The sequence below is a fragment of the Pseudorca crassidens genome, chromosome 19, assembly GCF_039906515.1.
Source record: "Pseudorca crassidens isolate mPseCra1 chromosome 19, mPseCra1.hap1, whole genome shotgun sequence".
Classification (NCBI taxonomy): domain Eukaryota; kingdom Metazoa; phylum Chordata; class Mammalia; order Artiodactyla; family Delphinidae; genus Pseudorca; species Pseudorca crassidens.
Window position 1 is genome coordinate 35,933,522 of NC_090314.1, and position 15,596 is coordinate 35,949,117.

The 15,596-nt window shown below is 40.1% G+C and overlaps 1 protein-coding gene across 8 annotated transcripts in view; it reads left to right on the forward strand.

Moving 5' to 3' along the window:
* Positions 1-15,596, forward strand: part of INTS2 (integrator complex subunit 2) — a 52,688-nt gene continuing 37,092 nt past the window's right edge. For 2 of the 8 annotated variants that reach the window (XM_067716360.1, XM_067716362.1), the window contains exons 1-9: positions 1-142; positions 1,421-1,727; positions 3,053-3,191; positions 5,338-5,440; positions 6,275-6,388; positions 8,416-8,546; positions 8,794-8,967; positions 12,000-12,226; positions 13,900-14,025. In XM_067716360.1, the coding sequence (XP_067572461.1) occupies positions 133-142; positions 1,421-1,727; positions 3,053-3,191; positions 5,338-5,440; positions 6,275-6,388; positions 8,416-8,546; positions 8,794-8,967; positions 12,000-12,226; positions 13,900-14,025 (1,331 nt within the window). In that variant the 5' untranslated portion in view covers positions 1-132. Of the gene's footprint in view, positions 439-1,267; positions 1,728-3,052; positions 3,192-5,337; positions 5,441-6,274; positions 6,389-8,415; positions 8,547-8,793; positions 8,968-11,999; positions 12,227-13,899; positions 14,026-15,596 lie in introns of all 8 variants that reach the window. The other 6 variants (XM_067716361.1, XM_067716363.1, XM_067716366.1 and 3 more) reach the window with 6 other exon arrangements.

The window sequence follows — 15,596 nt, forward strand, 5'->3', positions numbered from 1 at the left end:
CACAGAGAAGGCGGAAGTGGGTGGAGCCGCCCATGCGTGCCGTTGCATCATCGCCGACGTCTCCGGTTTTCCTTTCGCAGCAACCCTTCTTTTCAGTCCAGTACGGTGGCCGACGGGAGCCAGGCGCTGGGGATGAATGAAGGTGCTCTGTGCAGGTTGAAGCAGTCTCCTCCGCTTTCCCCTCCCTTCAGCCCGGGCTGTGCCTTTGTGCGGTGTTCTCATCGAGCCCCCATCGCACCGCTGCCCCGATTGGTCCCGGCGACTGGGTTTTTGCTGCCCAGGTCGACTCAGGGCACAGCCAGGGCTGGGGAATCCGGATTATCGCCTAGGCCCAACTTCGGACAGCGCTCTAGATTTCTGCCGCGTCCCGCCTCTAGTGCCGCCTCTAGGGCGCCGAATCCCCGTGGGGTACCGGGAGGTTGGAGGGTAGATTTTAAGGTATGAAGCTTTCACTTCTCAGGCGTCAGAGCGTTTCGGGGTCCATGTCCGCAACCTGCCCGACTTTTCTCAGCCAGAGGGATTGGTTGGTTCTCGTTACGCCCGGGGCCAGACCTATGAGCACACATGTCTTGGCGCCTCGGCTCTATCAGCCCGCCCCTCTGTTAAAAGGCCAGCTCCTTTTGCTTAAAAGCAAAACGTTTCTGCCCAGCCCTCTGTTACCCACGTTTCTGCTAGTCTGTGGGTCTCAAAGGGGTTGGCTTTGGCGACCTGCTACTTGCTTTTTCTGTTTCTGATTGCTCTTGAAGACAGAGAAGTGCCCAAGTGGGACTCAGCTTTCTCCCACAGCTAATTGCACCTACACAGCTGGTTTTTTGTTTGTCTGTTACTAGTAACACAGGGGATATAGGATAGTGTTAAGGTCTCCAGGGCGTTATAACTGTCATAACTTCTGGCTAGTGAGGCGATTTACCAGTGCTTCCACCGACTCGTGGAGGGTGGGAAAGAGAAGCTTAACGGTTCTTCACATATGTTGGGTAGGCGTGTGAAAATAAAGAGGTACAAAAGGTGAGCGTCCTTAACTATGCTGTCCTTTTACTTGCATTGTGGCACTCATAGGACTGGTACAGTGGAGAAATTACTGGACTGGGATTTAGCAGATGAGGGTTCAGCCTTGGATTTTGCCACTGACTAGTAATACTCCTCTGGGCCTGTTACTTAATCTCTCTGGGTTTCATATTCCTTCTTTGCAAAATGGGAGTATTAGAACAGAAGGTCCCTAAGTCTGAAAGAGACATTAATATACTCTGTTTTCTTTCTCATTTTCCAGGTGGCAGTAGAAACATAGGGAGCCTTTAATTGTGCCAGGAATATTGCCAACATCAGGGCCTATTAAAGATAAACCACGTTTTTCAGAGGTTTTAAAAAGAGGGGAACTCATGCATGTGGAGTTATACCCCTACTTTTTTTTTTTAACCACTAGGATCAACAGTGATAATGACCGAGTGTACAAGCCTTCAGTTTGTCAGTCCTTTTGCTTTTGAGGCAATGCAGAAGGTGGACGTTGTTCGTTTGGCATCTTTAAGTGACCCAGAATTAAGACTTCTCCTGCCCTGCTTGGTGCGGATGGCACTTTGTGCTCCTGCTGACCAGAGCCAAAGCTGGGCTCAGGATAAAAAACTCATCCTTCGTCTTCTCTCTGGAGTGGAAGCTGTCAATTCCATTGTTGCTTTGTTGTCTGTGGACTTCCATGCTTTAGAACAGGATGCCAGCAAAGAACAGCAGCTTAGGTAATGTAATACTATATAATATGTGGATTGATTGGTATTTATTTCGATTTGCGTGAAAAGAGGGAATCAAATTTTTTTGGAGATTTTAGGGCTTCTTATTGCAGTACGCTCTTCCAAAAAAGAGAAGATTGGGAATCTGAACTTTGGAGAGCTTTTTTTTTTTTTTTTTGCGGTACGCGGGCCTTTCACTGTTGTGGCCTCTCCCGTTGCGGAGCACAGGCTCCGGACGCGCAGGCTCAGCGACCATGGCTCACGGGCCCAGCAGCTCCGTGGCTTGTGGGATCTTCCCGGACCGGGGCACGAACCCGTGTCCCCTGCATCGGCAGGCGGACTCTCAACCACTGCGCCGCCAGGGAAGCCCTGGAGAGCATTTTTTAAAGTTATTTTTTATTTATAATTAAAATTCTAGGGTCTTTTGTATTTTTTTTTTTGTGGTACGCGGGCCTCTCACTGTTGTGGCCTCTCCCGTTGCAGCCTCTCCCGTTGCGGAGCACAGGCTCCAGACGCGCAGGCTCAGCGGCCATGGCTCACGGGCCTAGCCGCTCCGCAGCATGTGGGATCTTTCTAAGCCGGGGCATGAACCCGTGTCCCCTGCATCGGCAGGCGGACTCCCAACCACTGCGGCACCAGGGAAGGCCTCTAGGGTCTTTTGAATTCCATATTGTAAAATGTTGTGCTGAGAACTTTGGCTATATACACTGTTGTGCTCAGGCTAAACTGATTAGGCTAATTACTCTCAGTGGGAAGGGGGTAAGGTAAGTTCCCCTAGAGTAGAAGGATTTATTGGAATCTCCTGAGAGGCTTTTATTTTTATTTATTTTTTATTTTTTTTTTGGCTCTGCCACACAGCATGCAGGATCTTAGTTCCCTGACCAGGGATCTTAGTTCCCCCAGCCAGGGATCTTAGTTCCCCAACCAGGGATCTTAGTTCCCCAACCAGGGATGGAACCCCCACCCCCTGCAGTAGAAGTGTGGAGTCTTAACCATTAGACCTCCAGGGAAGTCCTGTAGGAGGCTTGTTAAGCTTGTACTGAGTCCCCCAAATTCTGGACATTTGTTTTGTCCTTCCTCCCCATTGTGGATCCAGTAGTGAGCCACTGTTGTTAATGGAAGTGGGTGTTAACTGTCAGTTGTAATGGAGTCTTTACACAGGTTGTGAATCTCTGAAATAGATAAACAAAATATTTCAGAAGTAATACACTCATGAAATATGTGAAAAGAATTCATATATTCTTTTGTAGATTATTTCTGTAAAAGGTCATTTTTATGCTTTTATTTCTGTGCCAGTGTTCTCATAATTGTTTTACACGTTTGTACTTTATTAGGCATAAACTTGGAGGAGGCAGTGGAGAGAGCATCCTGGTATCACAGCTGCAGCATGGACTGACTTTAGAGTTTGAACACAGTGATTCACCTCGTCGATTGCGTCTTGTGCTTAGTGAACTTTTGGCAATTATGAACAAGGTGCGTCTATTTTAATCACAGCTCAAAATATGCATGACTTGATGTCTACACATAGAAGGTAGAAACAGGCAAGAAGGCAGGCAGGTTGCATCCTCTCGTACACATATTTCTATTTGTTATGTAAGTGTCTTCCTTTCAAAGGCTTGAAAGGATATTAAATGCCTGCTTTTAAAGGCTGTTTCTAATTACTATTTTCTCTAATTTATGTCTATTCTGCATTCTCTATCATAAGGTTTTTTTCTGTATGGAGTCCATTCAACGGCTTCTTGATATTTAGAAAGATATATAGCTCAAGAGTTGTATAAATGACAAAATTTGAAAATATCTCTGTAGGATATAATTTCTCTCATAAAATGTTGTGAAATATGTACGTGATTCCTAAAAAATGTGTGAGATTCCTTTAGATACTGATTGAATTATGTACCTCATACGTAACGGTGACTGGGGAGTATCAAAGCTGAATTGAACGTGGGATATTTGGCTAGCTTCACTCACTGGGTGGCTGAATTGTTCCTGTATACTAAAGAAGGCTATTCAACCTCTCATCTCAGAAAAATGATAGGTTACTTTCTTTCTTTTATTTAAAAAATTTTTTAAAAAAAATTTTATTTATTTATTTTTGGCTGCATTGGGTCTTCGTTGCTGCACGGGCTTTCTCTAGTTGCGGCGATCGGGAGCTACTCTTCCCTGCAGTGTGTGGGCTTCTCATTGCGGTGGCTTCTCTTGCTGCAGAGCACGGGCTCTAGGCATGTGGGCTCAGTAGTTGTGGCATGCAGGCTTCAGTAGTTGTGGCTCATGGGCTCTAGAGCGCAGGCTCAGTAGTTGTGGCACACGGGCTTAGTTGCTCTGCGGCATGTGGGATCTTCCCAGAGCAGGGCTCGAACCCGTGTCCCCTGCATTGGCAGGCAGATTCTTAACCACTGCGCCACCAGGGAAGTCCCTATTTATTTATTTTTATTGAAGATTTGCAATGTTATATTAGTTTTGGGTGTACATAGGTTACTTTAGGTCATGGACTTTTGGGTGATAATGGTTAATTGAAACTCTGAATTTTAAATTTGTGAATGTTAGGAGTTACCATACAGAGAACTAAATTGGATCTTCATATTAAGATGTCTTATATAAGATTGGGCCCACAGTTTGAGAAGCAAATGTTTTGTACTTTGAGAATCTCAAGGTTAGTTAATTTATAATAAATAAAGTTTAGTTTTATCAATTGTGGACCAAAAAAACCTAAATTCTGTTTCCAAAGAAAATACTGTTGGGGGGGGCAGATTTAGTTAGTTCTAGATAGTTTTTAAGATGTGTTACAAATCTTAATTTTTTTTTCTATTACAAAGTTATTTACTTCAGCTCTTTTCTACTATACTGATAGTCTTTAATTTTTTCTTTTTCTTTTATGTTTGATTTTTCTTATTTTTTTGGTCACACCATGTGGCTTGCAGGCTCTTAGTTCCCTGACCAGGGATCGAACCCGGGCCATCAGCAGTGAAAGCACAGAGTCCTTACCACTGAACTGCCGGGGAATTCTTGACAGTCTTTAATTTTAACTAATATTTTCCTACATCTTTTTCTTAATACTGTACTTGATGCCTCTAATGAAATAAGTGACCTGCCTCCTCTGAGCGGTTTCCAGTTTTTCAGTTCAGTACCCTTCAGCATATGGGAGATGTAGCAATGAAACTTCTGTAGGAAATTTTCAGAAAAGCTGGTTGGTACTTTTGATGACCTAAATTTTTATTCTTTGTTTTTCCCACACTTCATTTAGAACATGAATTTATAGCTGTTATACTGCTTTCAGTTTATAGTTTTTTAGCTTTTTTTTGAACTACAACTTATGTAGGTAGCATTCTTAGTTCATTTCTTTGGCTTGTCTTATCTTTAATTCCAGATTTCTCCAAGTATTTGTAGAGATATAAATTATCAAGACTCATATTGCATGTCTGGAATAACAATGTGACTTGACTAATTGTGGTTAAATTGGTACGTTCATCCAGTACTGCATATTCTACTGTAGTATATTAATGACTTATTAAGAGACATGGTCTGTAAGCTCAAAAAATAATTACAAAAATAGTAAGGGGTCTAATTCATTACCTGAAATTAAGAGAGTTCATCATTTCTTTTTTCTTTCTTTTTTTTAAAGGTATCTGAGTCCAGTGGAGAATTTTTTTTCAAGTCATCTGAGCTATTTGAGAGTCCAGTCTATTTGGAGGAAGCTGCAGATGTACTTTGTATTTTACAAGCAGGTACTATAATGAGTGCTAAGATAAATTTCAGATATAGTTTCTTGTTAAATGATACTGTGTAACTTCTTAACCTGGAGTGTTGTGCTATTTTAAGGTTCACCTAATTAAGAATGTACCTTAAAAATTTAGGTCAAAAATGACTAATAGTAGGACAATGATTAAGTAAATTATATTATTTCCATAGTATAGCATACTGTGCAGCCATTAAAGTGGTGTATTTGAAGAAATTTAATCATTTTGGAAAATGTTCACAATATGTTAAATGAAAAAAGCAAGTGGCAAAATGGTAAGTAGAATGTAATCCCAGTTTTGTTAAAAGTAATACCCATAGGGGGATTAAAATAAAATCTTTCAAATTACTAACTTTGAGTGATGGGATTAGAGCTGATTTTATTTATATTCTTTGCACTTTTTGTATTTTCTGGGCTCTTTATAATAGGTATGCATGATCAGAATTAAAAGATAGAGGACATAAAAATGCAGAGAAAATTTTCATGAAAGTAACTCTTTTGACCAACACTGTCCACCACAGCGATGACAGTGTTCTGTGTTGTGCTGTCTAGTACAGTAGCCACTAGCCACATGTGGTTATGGAGTACTTGAAATGTGGCTAGTGTGATTGAGGAATGAAACTATTTTTAATTTAATTTGATTTTAATTTAAATAGTCACATGTGGCTACTGGCTATCCTACTGGACAGTTCAACTCTAGACTATGAAAAGAAAGTACTTTAATTACTTTTAAATGACATTGGTGAAATGTCAAAAGATGTTTAATGTATGATACAATGAAATATCCCTCCTTAGTAGTAACACTGATTTTGTTTTCTTATAGAGCTCCCATCCCTGCTTCCTATAGTTGATGTAGCTGAAGCCTTGCTCCATGTTAGAAATGGTGCCTGGTTCTTGTGTCTGTTGGTGGCCAATGTTCCTGATAGTTTTAATGAAGGTAAATGTAATTTTAAAATGGGATATTGAAGAGATTTGCTTGGGCATGTACAGGACCTTTTTTTTTTTTTTTATAAATTTATTTATTTTTGGCTGCATTGGGTCTTCTTTGCTGTGTGCAGGCTTTCTCTAGTTGCTGCATGTGGGGGCTACTCTTCGTTATGGTGTGTGGTCTTCTCATTGCGGTGGCTTCTCTTGTTGTGGAGCACGGGCTCTAGGCTTGCGGCCTTCAGTAGTTGTGGCACGCAGGCTCAGTAGTTGTGCCCCGCGAGCTCTAGAGCACAGGCTCAGTAGTTGTGGCACACGGGCTTAGCCGCTCCTTGGCATGTGGGATCTTACCAGACCAGGGCTCGAACCCATGTCCCCTGCATTGGCAGGCGGATTCTTAACCACTGCACCACCAGGGAAGTCCCTAGGACCTATTGTTTGAGCTAAGAAGAAACACTTATAGGGTTTTATTTGAGATTTTATTTTTTGAAAATTTATTAGTGCGTATTCATTGTAGAAATGCTGAGTTTAGAGAATTCAAAATTGTTTTGAGGTTACAGATTTAAGTACAGTGAGTATGCAGCAAAATTTTTTTTTTTTTGGCCATTCGTCACCAGTGCTGTAATAGGGAAGTAAAAAATACTAAAGAAATAGAATATATAATCCCTGTGTTCCGTGAACAAAGGGGAGAGAACATGTATCTGTGAAATAGCCAAAGAGCAGTACGAGATATACGTAATCAGAAATACCAGCAATCAGACCTTTGTTTTTTAGCCTTATTGCTATCAGCTTGCAGAAAAGTATAGGGTAGAAATTGAGAAAAATCAACTGAAATTTTCACCACTATTTCAAACTGCTAGTGACTGAAGATTGTTGTTTGGGTCTGAGTGAAATAAAAATTACATTTATTGAGCAAGGTAATTCGTGAATTGAGAGTCAAGCAGAAAAAGATGCTGGATCTGGGGGGCATAATTTCTTTTTTTTTTTTAAATAAATTTATTTATTTATTTTTATTTGTTTATTTTTGGCTGCACTGGGTCTCTGTTGCTGTGCGCAGGCTTTCTCTAGTTGCAGCGAGTGGGGGCTACTCTTTGTTGCAGTGCGCGGGCTTCTCATTGTGGTGTCTTCTTTTGTTGCGGAGCACAGTCTCTAGGCACGTGGGCTTCAGTAGTTGGGGCATGCAGGCTCAGTAGTTGTGGCTTGCGGGCTCTAGAGTGCAGGCTCAGTAGTTGTGGCACACGGGCGCAGTTGCTCCGCGGCATGTGGGATCTTCCGGGACCCGGGCTTGAACCCCTGTTCCCTGCATTGGCAGGCAGATTCTTAACCGCTGTGCCACCAGGGAAGCCCCGGGGGGCATAATTTCTAACCTTGTCACTCACTCTTTGTGTGATCTCCATCAAGATACTTAACTTCTCATTTGAAAAATGGAGGTATTGATAATATTTCCCTTTTGTTTCTAAGAGATTTACTGAATATTACACGATAGGTTTAGGTTGACCTTTCAGCTCTTTAAAGATGTCATTCTGTTGACTTTGGTAATTTTTATCTTTATTCCTTTGTACATGTTCCTTTTTTTCCTCTGGCTACTTTTATTTGTTTATTTTTTTTTTTTATCCCTTCTGGCTACCTTTAAGATTTTCTCTTTATCACTGGTTTTCAGAGATTTGATTATGATGTGTCTTGGTATGATTTTCTTAGTGTTTATCCTTCTTGGGATTTATTGAACTTCTGGGTTTTTAGTTTTCATCAAGTTTGGAAAAATTTCTTCAAATATATATATTTGTCTTTCATTCTCTTTTTCTGAGACATTACAAGTATGTTTGACTATTTGATGTTCCACAGGTCACAGTTCATTTTTTTGAGTCTCTTTTCACTCTTGGCTTTATTTTGATCAGTTTCTATTGCTATGTTTTCAAGTTTCCTGATCCTTTTCTTCTGTAGTGTCTAATCTGCATAAATGAGCGATTCTCAAGACTGAAAAAATTGTTTCTGATATCCTACTTACAAAGCTTAAGGTAATAGAGCCTATTAAATGTTCAGTTTGTAGGGGCCTGATCAAAAATGGAGAACGACAAGATGAAGAGAGTCTTGGAGGAAGGCGGAGGACGGATGCCTTACGCTTCTTATGTAAAATGAATCCTTCTCAGGCCCTGAAGGTCCGAGGCATGGTGGTAAGAGATCTTATTATTTTTCTGAGATAAAAGCCTTTATATTAGGACCAGGAACTCTTCTCAAGATGGTTTTAGAATATTATAGAGATTTGGAATTATAGTTATAGACGGGATGTATTACCTTCTTCTGTGGGTTTTTATGTTTTGTGTTATGTCCTCCCCTAAACTTCAGATGCTTTAGATTCTGGCTCATCCTGGCCCTTTTCCTTATGATACTGAATTCAGTTTGTTTTCTTTGCTCTGTTAGGTGGAAGAATGTCACTTGCCAGGTCTTGGAGTGGCTTTGACCTTGGATCATACTAAAAATGAAGCTAGTGAAGACGGAGTGAGTGACTTGGTTTGTTTTGTTAGTGGTTTACTTCTTGGAACAAATGCGAAAGTCCGGACTTGGTTTGGAACTTTTATCCGAAATGGACAGCAGGTGAGGGAGAAATACGTGTATAGACCAAGGATCAGGCTATTTTAGTAGTTAGTAAGAGAGGAAGAAACACTTTTAGAATGATGTCATTAAGTCCGTGGTTCTCAAACTTTTTAGTCTCAGGACCTCCTAACATTTAAAATAAATCATTGAGAACTCCAAAGAGCTTTTGTATGGGCTTTTTTTTTTTTTTAATTTAATTAATTTATTTTTGGCTGTGTTGGGTCTTTGTTGCTGCGTGCAGGCTTTCTCTAGTTGCGGTGAGTGGGGGCTACTCTTCGCTGTGGTGTGTGGGCTTCTCATTGCTTTGGCTTCTCTTGCTGCACAGCACGGGCTCTAGGTGCATGGGCTTCAGTAGCTGTGGCACGTGGGCTCAGTAGTTGTGGCTTGAAGGCTCTAGACTGCAGGCTCGGTAGTTGTGGTGCACAGGCTTAGTTGTTCCACAGCATGTGGGATCTTCCCAGACCAGGGCTTGAACCCGTGTCCCCTGCATTGGCAGGCGGATTCTTAACTACTGCGCCACCAGGGAAGTCCCTGTATAGGATTTTATCTATTGATATTTACCATACTAGAAATGAAAACTGCAGTTTTTGAAATATTTATTTATAATTCATTGAAAAATAACAATAATAATCTCATTAAATGTGACTATAACATACTTTTTTAATGAAAAATAACCGTATTTTCCAAAACAAAAATTTACTGAAAAGAGTGGTATCATTGTGCATTTTTGCAAGTCTCTTTAATGTCTGGCCTTTGGAAAAACTGCACTGTATACTTGTGGGAAAATGAATGAAAAAGATCTGTAATGTTAAGGAAATATTTTTGACCTTCTGGACCCCCAAAAGAGTATTGGTAATCTCCAGGTTTCTGGGTCAGCCACGTGAGAACTGCTACGTTAGGTTGCTACATTAGGTCATCAATACAAGTTGTTATTGTAGTCTGTAATTTTAATATGTGTGTGTATATTATTATTATTATTATATTATTGTGGTAAAATATACATAATGTAAAATTTACCATTTGAATCATTTTTAAGTGTACAGTTCAGTGACATTAAGTACATTTACAGTGTTGTGCAACCAACATCACTATTCATTTTGAGAACTTTTTCATCATCCCAAACAGAAACTCTATACCCATTAAACAATAATTTCCCATTCCTCCTTCCTCCCAGCGCCTGGTAATCTCTTTTCTACTTTCTGTTTCTATGAATTTGCCCATTCTAGGTACCTCGTATAAGTGGTATTTCTCTTTTTGAGTTTGGCTTATTTTCCTTAGCATAATGTTTATTTTATTTTATTTTTGGCTGCATTGGGTCTTTGTTGCTGTGCGTGGGCTTCCTATAGTTGCGGCAAGCGGGGGCTACTCTTCATTGTGGTGTGCGGGCTTCTCATTGTGGTGGCTTCTCCTGTTGCAGAGCATAGGCTCTAGGTGCGCGGGCTTCAGTAGTTGCAGCGCGTGGGCTTAGTTGCTCCATGGCATGTGGGAATCTTCCCGGACCAGGGCTCGAACCCGTGTCCCCTGCTTTGGCAGGCGGATTCTTAATCACTGCACCTCCAGGGAAGTCCCTAGCATTATGTTTTTAAGGTCCATGCATGTTGTGGCATGTGTCAGAATTTCCTTCCTTTCTAAGGCTAATATTTTATTGTGTGTATCTACTACATTTATCCATCCATCTATTGATGAATATATATTATATTTTGCAACAGTTTTTAACTTGCAAAAAATATTGTACTTTTTCAAAAAACATCTCATGGTAACTCTGTGAATAGAGTCCTGTCCCTACGAAGAAACTAATGCAGAATGGTTTTTAACTTGTTGAGGTCAGTGAGCTTGACAGTAACATGTATACTGCTTAGACCCTTCTTCAGTCTTTTTTTTTTTTTTTTTTGTGGTACGCAGGCCTCTCACCGCTGTGGCCTCTCCCGCCGCGGAGCACAGGCTCCGGACGCGCAGGCTCAGCGGCCATGGCTCACGGGCCCAGCCGCTCTGCGGCATGTGGGATCCTCCTGGACCGGGGCACGAACCCGTGTCCCCTGCATCGGCAGGTGGACTCTCAACCACTGCGCCACCAGGGAAGCCCCCAGTCTATTTTTTTTATGCCATGAATTCACCATACTTTTCTGTATCCAAGTTTTACTTTACTTCTAGCCCATTTGAAAACTAATTTTAAACTTTGCTTTTGAAAAGGAAGTGAATGTTTCTAGTATTCCTTCTATATGTCAGGCACTGTGCTAAGCACCTGGTATGATCCGCTTGTTTGTAATTGTTCTTTGTGTGCAATAAACTTTTCTTATTTGAACCTTATATCATTAATAAAACAGGCTTACCATATTTTACTTTGAAACACTCTAAAAATAATAACTAACTTTTGCCTAGTCCTTTACAGTTTAGAACTGCTTTCATATTTATTATCTTTGTTCGTTCATCTATTTAACAAATATTGAACGCTTGCTGTATGTCAGGCACGATATGTCAGGCCCTGATGAGTAAGAGATGACTGGACATTATCCCTGCCTGAAGAACTGGGGGGGGGGGGGTAGACTTGTAAACTCCTAATTAGAGCACTCCTGGGAGTTAAATATTATTAATAAGATATTCATCTCCTTGTCATTTAAGACAAGGGGTTCAGAGAGGTTAACTTATATGCCTAAAAGTACATAAGCAATTAATAGCAGAGCTTTTGTTTCCACTCAAGCCCTTGTGTCTTCACAATCTGAGCACTTTGTACATATGACTCCACTAGTCATTATGTATTTGAAAGCATCATTTACATGATGTCTTACATCTCAAATTGTTATTAATTTAGTATTTTCTGTACAACCAGTCCAAATTAGGGTGAGTAGAGTATTTGTCAAATCCACTGAATTTGCTGGATGGATTAAAATGAGATTCTGCAGTTATGATAGCCTCAGCCTCCTCAAATGGATCAGTTTCAAGTGTTTAAGTGGAGAGCTTTGTTTGAACTTCCTTCTGACTTAGTAAGTGCTCCATGCTTTCTTCCTTTTGTGGCCCATATTTTTCCCTTACAGAGAAAAAGAGAGACCAGTAGTTCTGTCCTTTGGCAAATGAGAAGGCAGCTTCTTCTGGAGTTGATGGGCATTCTTCCCACAGTAAGAAGTACCCGCATTGTGGAAGAAGCTGATGTGGAGATGGAGCCCAATGTGTCTGTGTATTCGGGGCTGAAAGAAGAGCATGTTGTGAAAGCCAGTGCACTCTTACGTCTGTACTGTGCTTTGATGGGGATCGCTGGACTCAAGTATTCAATAATTTGATATTTTACCTTTTTGTCATTTTACTTTCTTGTTTCTAATCCCAAGAAAGTGAGCCACAGGCCTTTTATTCAGAGGATTTGGGTTTTCTATTGGGCTTAGGTAGTGAGCTCGCCTATATCAAGAATGAAGGCCTCAGGCAAACATTCCTAGCTGGGATTTATCCATCTATTTTGGTCTGATTGTAAATAGAATTATGTAAATATGGGAGGAGCGAGAGCAGGTTAAGAAACCTATGACTCTACCACAGCTTCACATGACTATCATGAGCGATGTGTGAGTTATCCTTTACCTAGCCCATGCAGCTAGTTGAAGTAAATGTGTTCTGTGTTTCCTTTTACAACTGAGATCATAGATTGTTTAAAATTGATATGATGCGATTATTAAGCACGAGATTTCTTAGTCACTGGACTACATCCTTTTGAATACTGTCCTCAAATGTTATACATATAGTCCTCACTTTGCATGTCTCTGTTAACATGAGTTTCAGTTACCACACTTTAGTTAAATAACACTGCTCCCTCAACAACTACCATGATACATTAACCAAATTATTGTATAAAGTACAAACTTTGCTGAGAGCTTTTTAAGCCACAAATCACTGTGTAAATAAAAGAGGCACATCATGAGCAGTGACCAATCACATCATTTCTTTTAAAATCTTTCAGTAACTAGTCAATGTACAAGTATTACTCAGTTCATGAACAGACAGCAAAGTGAGTAGTAGTATCATCTCCTTGTCTCCCAGTGAATAAACCCATGTGATATTTTACAGAAATGGATAATTGAAAGAGGGAATTGGCCAATAAAAATGAAAGTATAGCAAAGAAAGTGGTTAACGCTGGAAGTGACATTTGAGCCAAACGTAAATAGAAGAAACAGCTGACTGTGAGAATGTTGACAGTGCTGCCATTTGAGAGACCCTAGATACGTAGCCAGGTGAACTTAGTGAAGACGAACTTGAGGAAAGTCATTGTGACAAAAAGGATGAAGACCCAGAGGACTGATGCTGACAAAAATCTTCACATTAAAGGAATTCTCAGATATTTCATGACTGGAAGTACAAAGGATAAAATATTGGAAGCTGATCCAAACTTAGAAGGGAGTGTGATAATTCATCAAGGCTTAGAGAAGATGCTCACTCCATATTATAAGTTATACAATGAGAAGATGGCAAGGGCTGTTCAAACTACTCTTGATAAATCTTTTACAAAGAAAACACTTTAATTCCCAATGTTTCTAACATATCCAATTATAGAATGCTGTATAAATATTAGTTTTACTATTTAAAACAATTTCCCTATTCATTGTAACCAACAGAGTTTTTAATGTCCTGACAAAAATTTTAAAAGTTGTGGAACAGCTGTAATTTTCCCCATTGATTATTAAGATCTTGATGCAGTTTCAGCTTGCATCGTTATTTTTATGGTCCCACACTACTGTGCAAAGTGGGGACTACCTGTATTTGTGTCTGAGGAAAAACACTGGTTGTGAATTCAACAGTTTTGCTTTTGACGTCTTAAGATATTAAAGATTTTATAAATAGTGAGGTACATTATAAAGCTCAAGATTTGTATCTGAAAGGTTAAACTGTTGAGAAGTCCCTTCTTCCTTCTCTCAACTGAAAGAAGCAAAACCTAATAATGTATTCCTTTTTTAGACCAACTGAGGAAGAAGCTGAGCAATTACTGCAGTTGATGACAAGCCGTCCTCCTGCCACACCAGCTGGGGTTCGCTTTGTTTCACTTTCCTTTTGTATGCTCCTGGCCTTTTCTACACTTGTCAGGTACCCAGCTATATAATTGTACTATTTTCTCAAGGTCTGCTTTTGTTATTTATTAAAACACATGTATAAAATTAATTAGGAGCTTACTACAAAATGGTCTAAGATAGGGACATTGGTATTATTTAATAAAGGGATATCAGTAGCATCTCCTGTATGCCAGTTATTTTATTTGTCTTTATCAAAGTTTCATGTACACATTGTTTAAAGGAGTCAAAAGAGTTCTTCAAGATTTGAGGCAAATTGTAGTCCTTATTCCCCCCTCTCCCTGTTTCCCCTTCCCTAGAAGCAGCTTCTTTCAGTTCTTTCAGCTGATTCTTTTGGTTTTTACTACCACATCTTTATTAACATGTTTGTATTCGCTACATCCTGATTTTTCGTTTTAGGAGTATTTGTTGACTTCCCACTATGAGAATAAGGAATTAGTTCTCTCTTTTCTCTCTGTCCTCAACATATCTACACATCCTTTCTATCTTCCCATTCTCCCAGTACAGTTATTATTTTGCTTTGACCAATACATAGTTGTTTATGTTACACTATTGGAAGCTCAACCAAGCAGTAGATGATTACTTTTCTTTTGCAAAACTTGTTTCTCCATTAATAATTATCCTGTGTTTTTGTTCTTTGTTTTTCATTTGCTCTGTATTTTGTGTGCTTACATTAATGCAATCTCAGACTCTCTGCCAATCTAAACCTCCTCTCAAGATGTTCAGACTCATTACATATTCTGCCAGTTTCATTTTCTTGAGGAAATCTCTCCTGGAACATTTTGACCTCCCATCTGAACTGGCTACCTCTGTACCTGGTACACAGCTCTCATCTGGGAATTGCTCTTCACTATTATTTTGGGGACTTGCTTCAGCTGTCCTTTGTTGGGTCTTCTGTTTCCTGCATCTTATGTCTCCATCTTTTTACTTTTTTCTTTTATTTATTTATTTAGTTATTTATTTGGCTGTGCCAGGTCTTAATTGAGGCACTCGGGATCTTCCTTGTGGCATGCGGTATCTTTAGTTGCAGCACGTGGGATCTTTAGTTGTGGCATGTGAGATCTTTTATTTGCAGCATATGGGATCTAGTTCCCTGACCAGGGATCGAACTGGGTGCCCTGCATTGGGAGCGTGGAGTCTTAACCACCGGATTACCAGGGAAGTCCCTCCATCTTTTTAAATTTGCTCCCTCATTTTGCTTCTTTAGAATGGGTATGTGAGAGGTAAATTATTTTAAGACTGGGTATGTCTGAAAATGTCTTTATTCTGCTTTGACACTTGATTGATAGTTTGATGGGGTATAGAATTCTAAGTTGGAAATAATTCGCTTTGAGGATTTTGAAAGTCTTGCTCTATTGTCCTCTAACTTCCAATGTTACTGTTGAGAAATCTGATGACATTCTGATTCCTGGTCCTTTTTGTGGCTTGTTCTTTTTAAATATGGAGTCATGTAGGATTAGCCTTTTGTCCCTAGGGTTTTTTGTTTTGTTTTGTTTTGTTTTGTTTTTGCGGTACGCGGGCCTCTCACTGTTGTGGCCTCTCCCGTTGTGGAGCAACAGGCTCCGCACGCGCAGGCTCAGCAGTCAT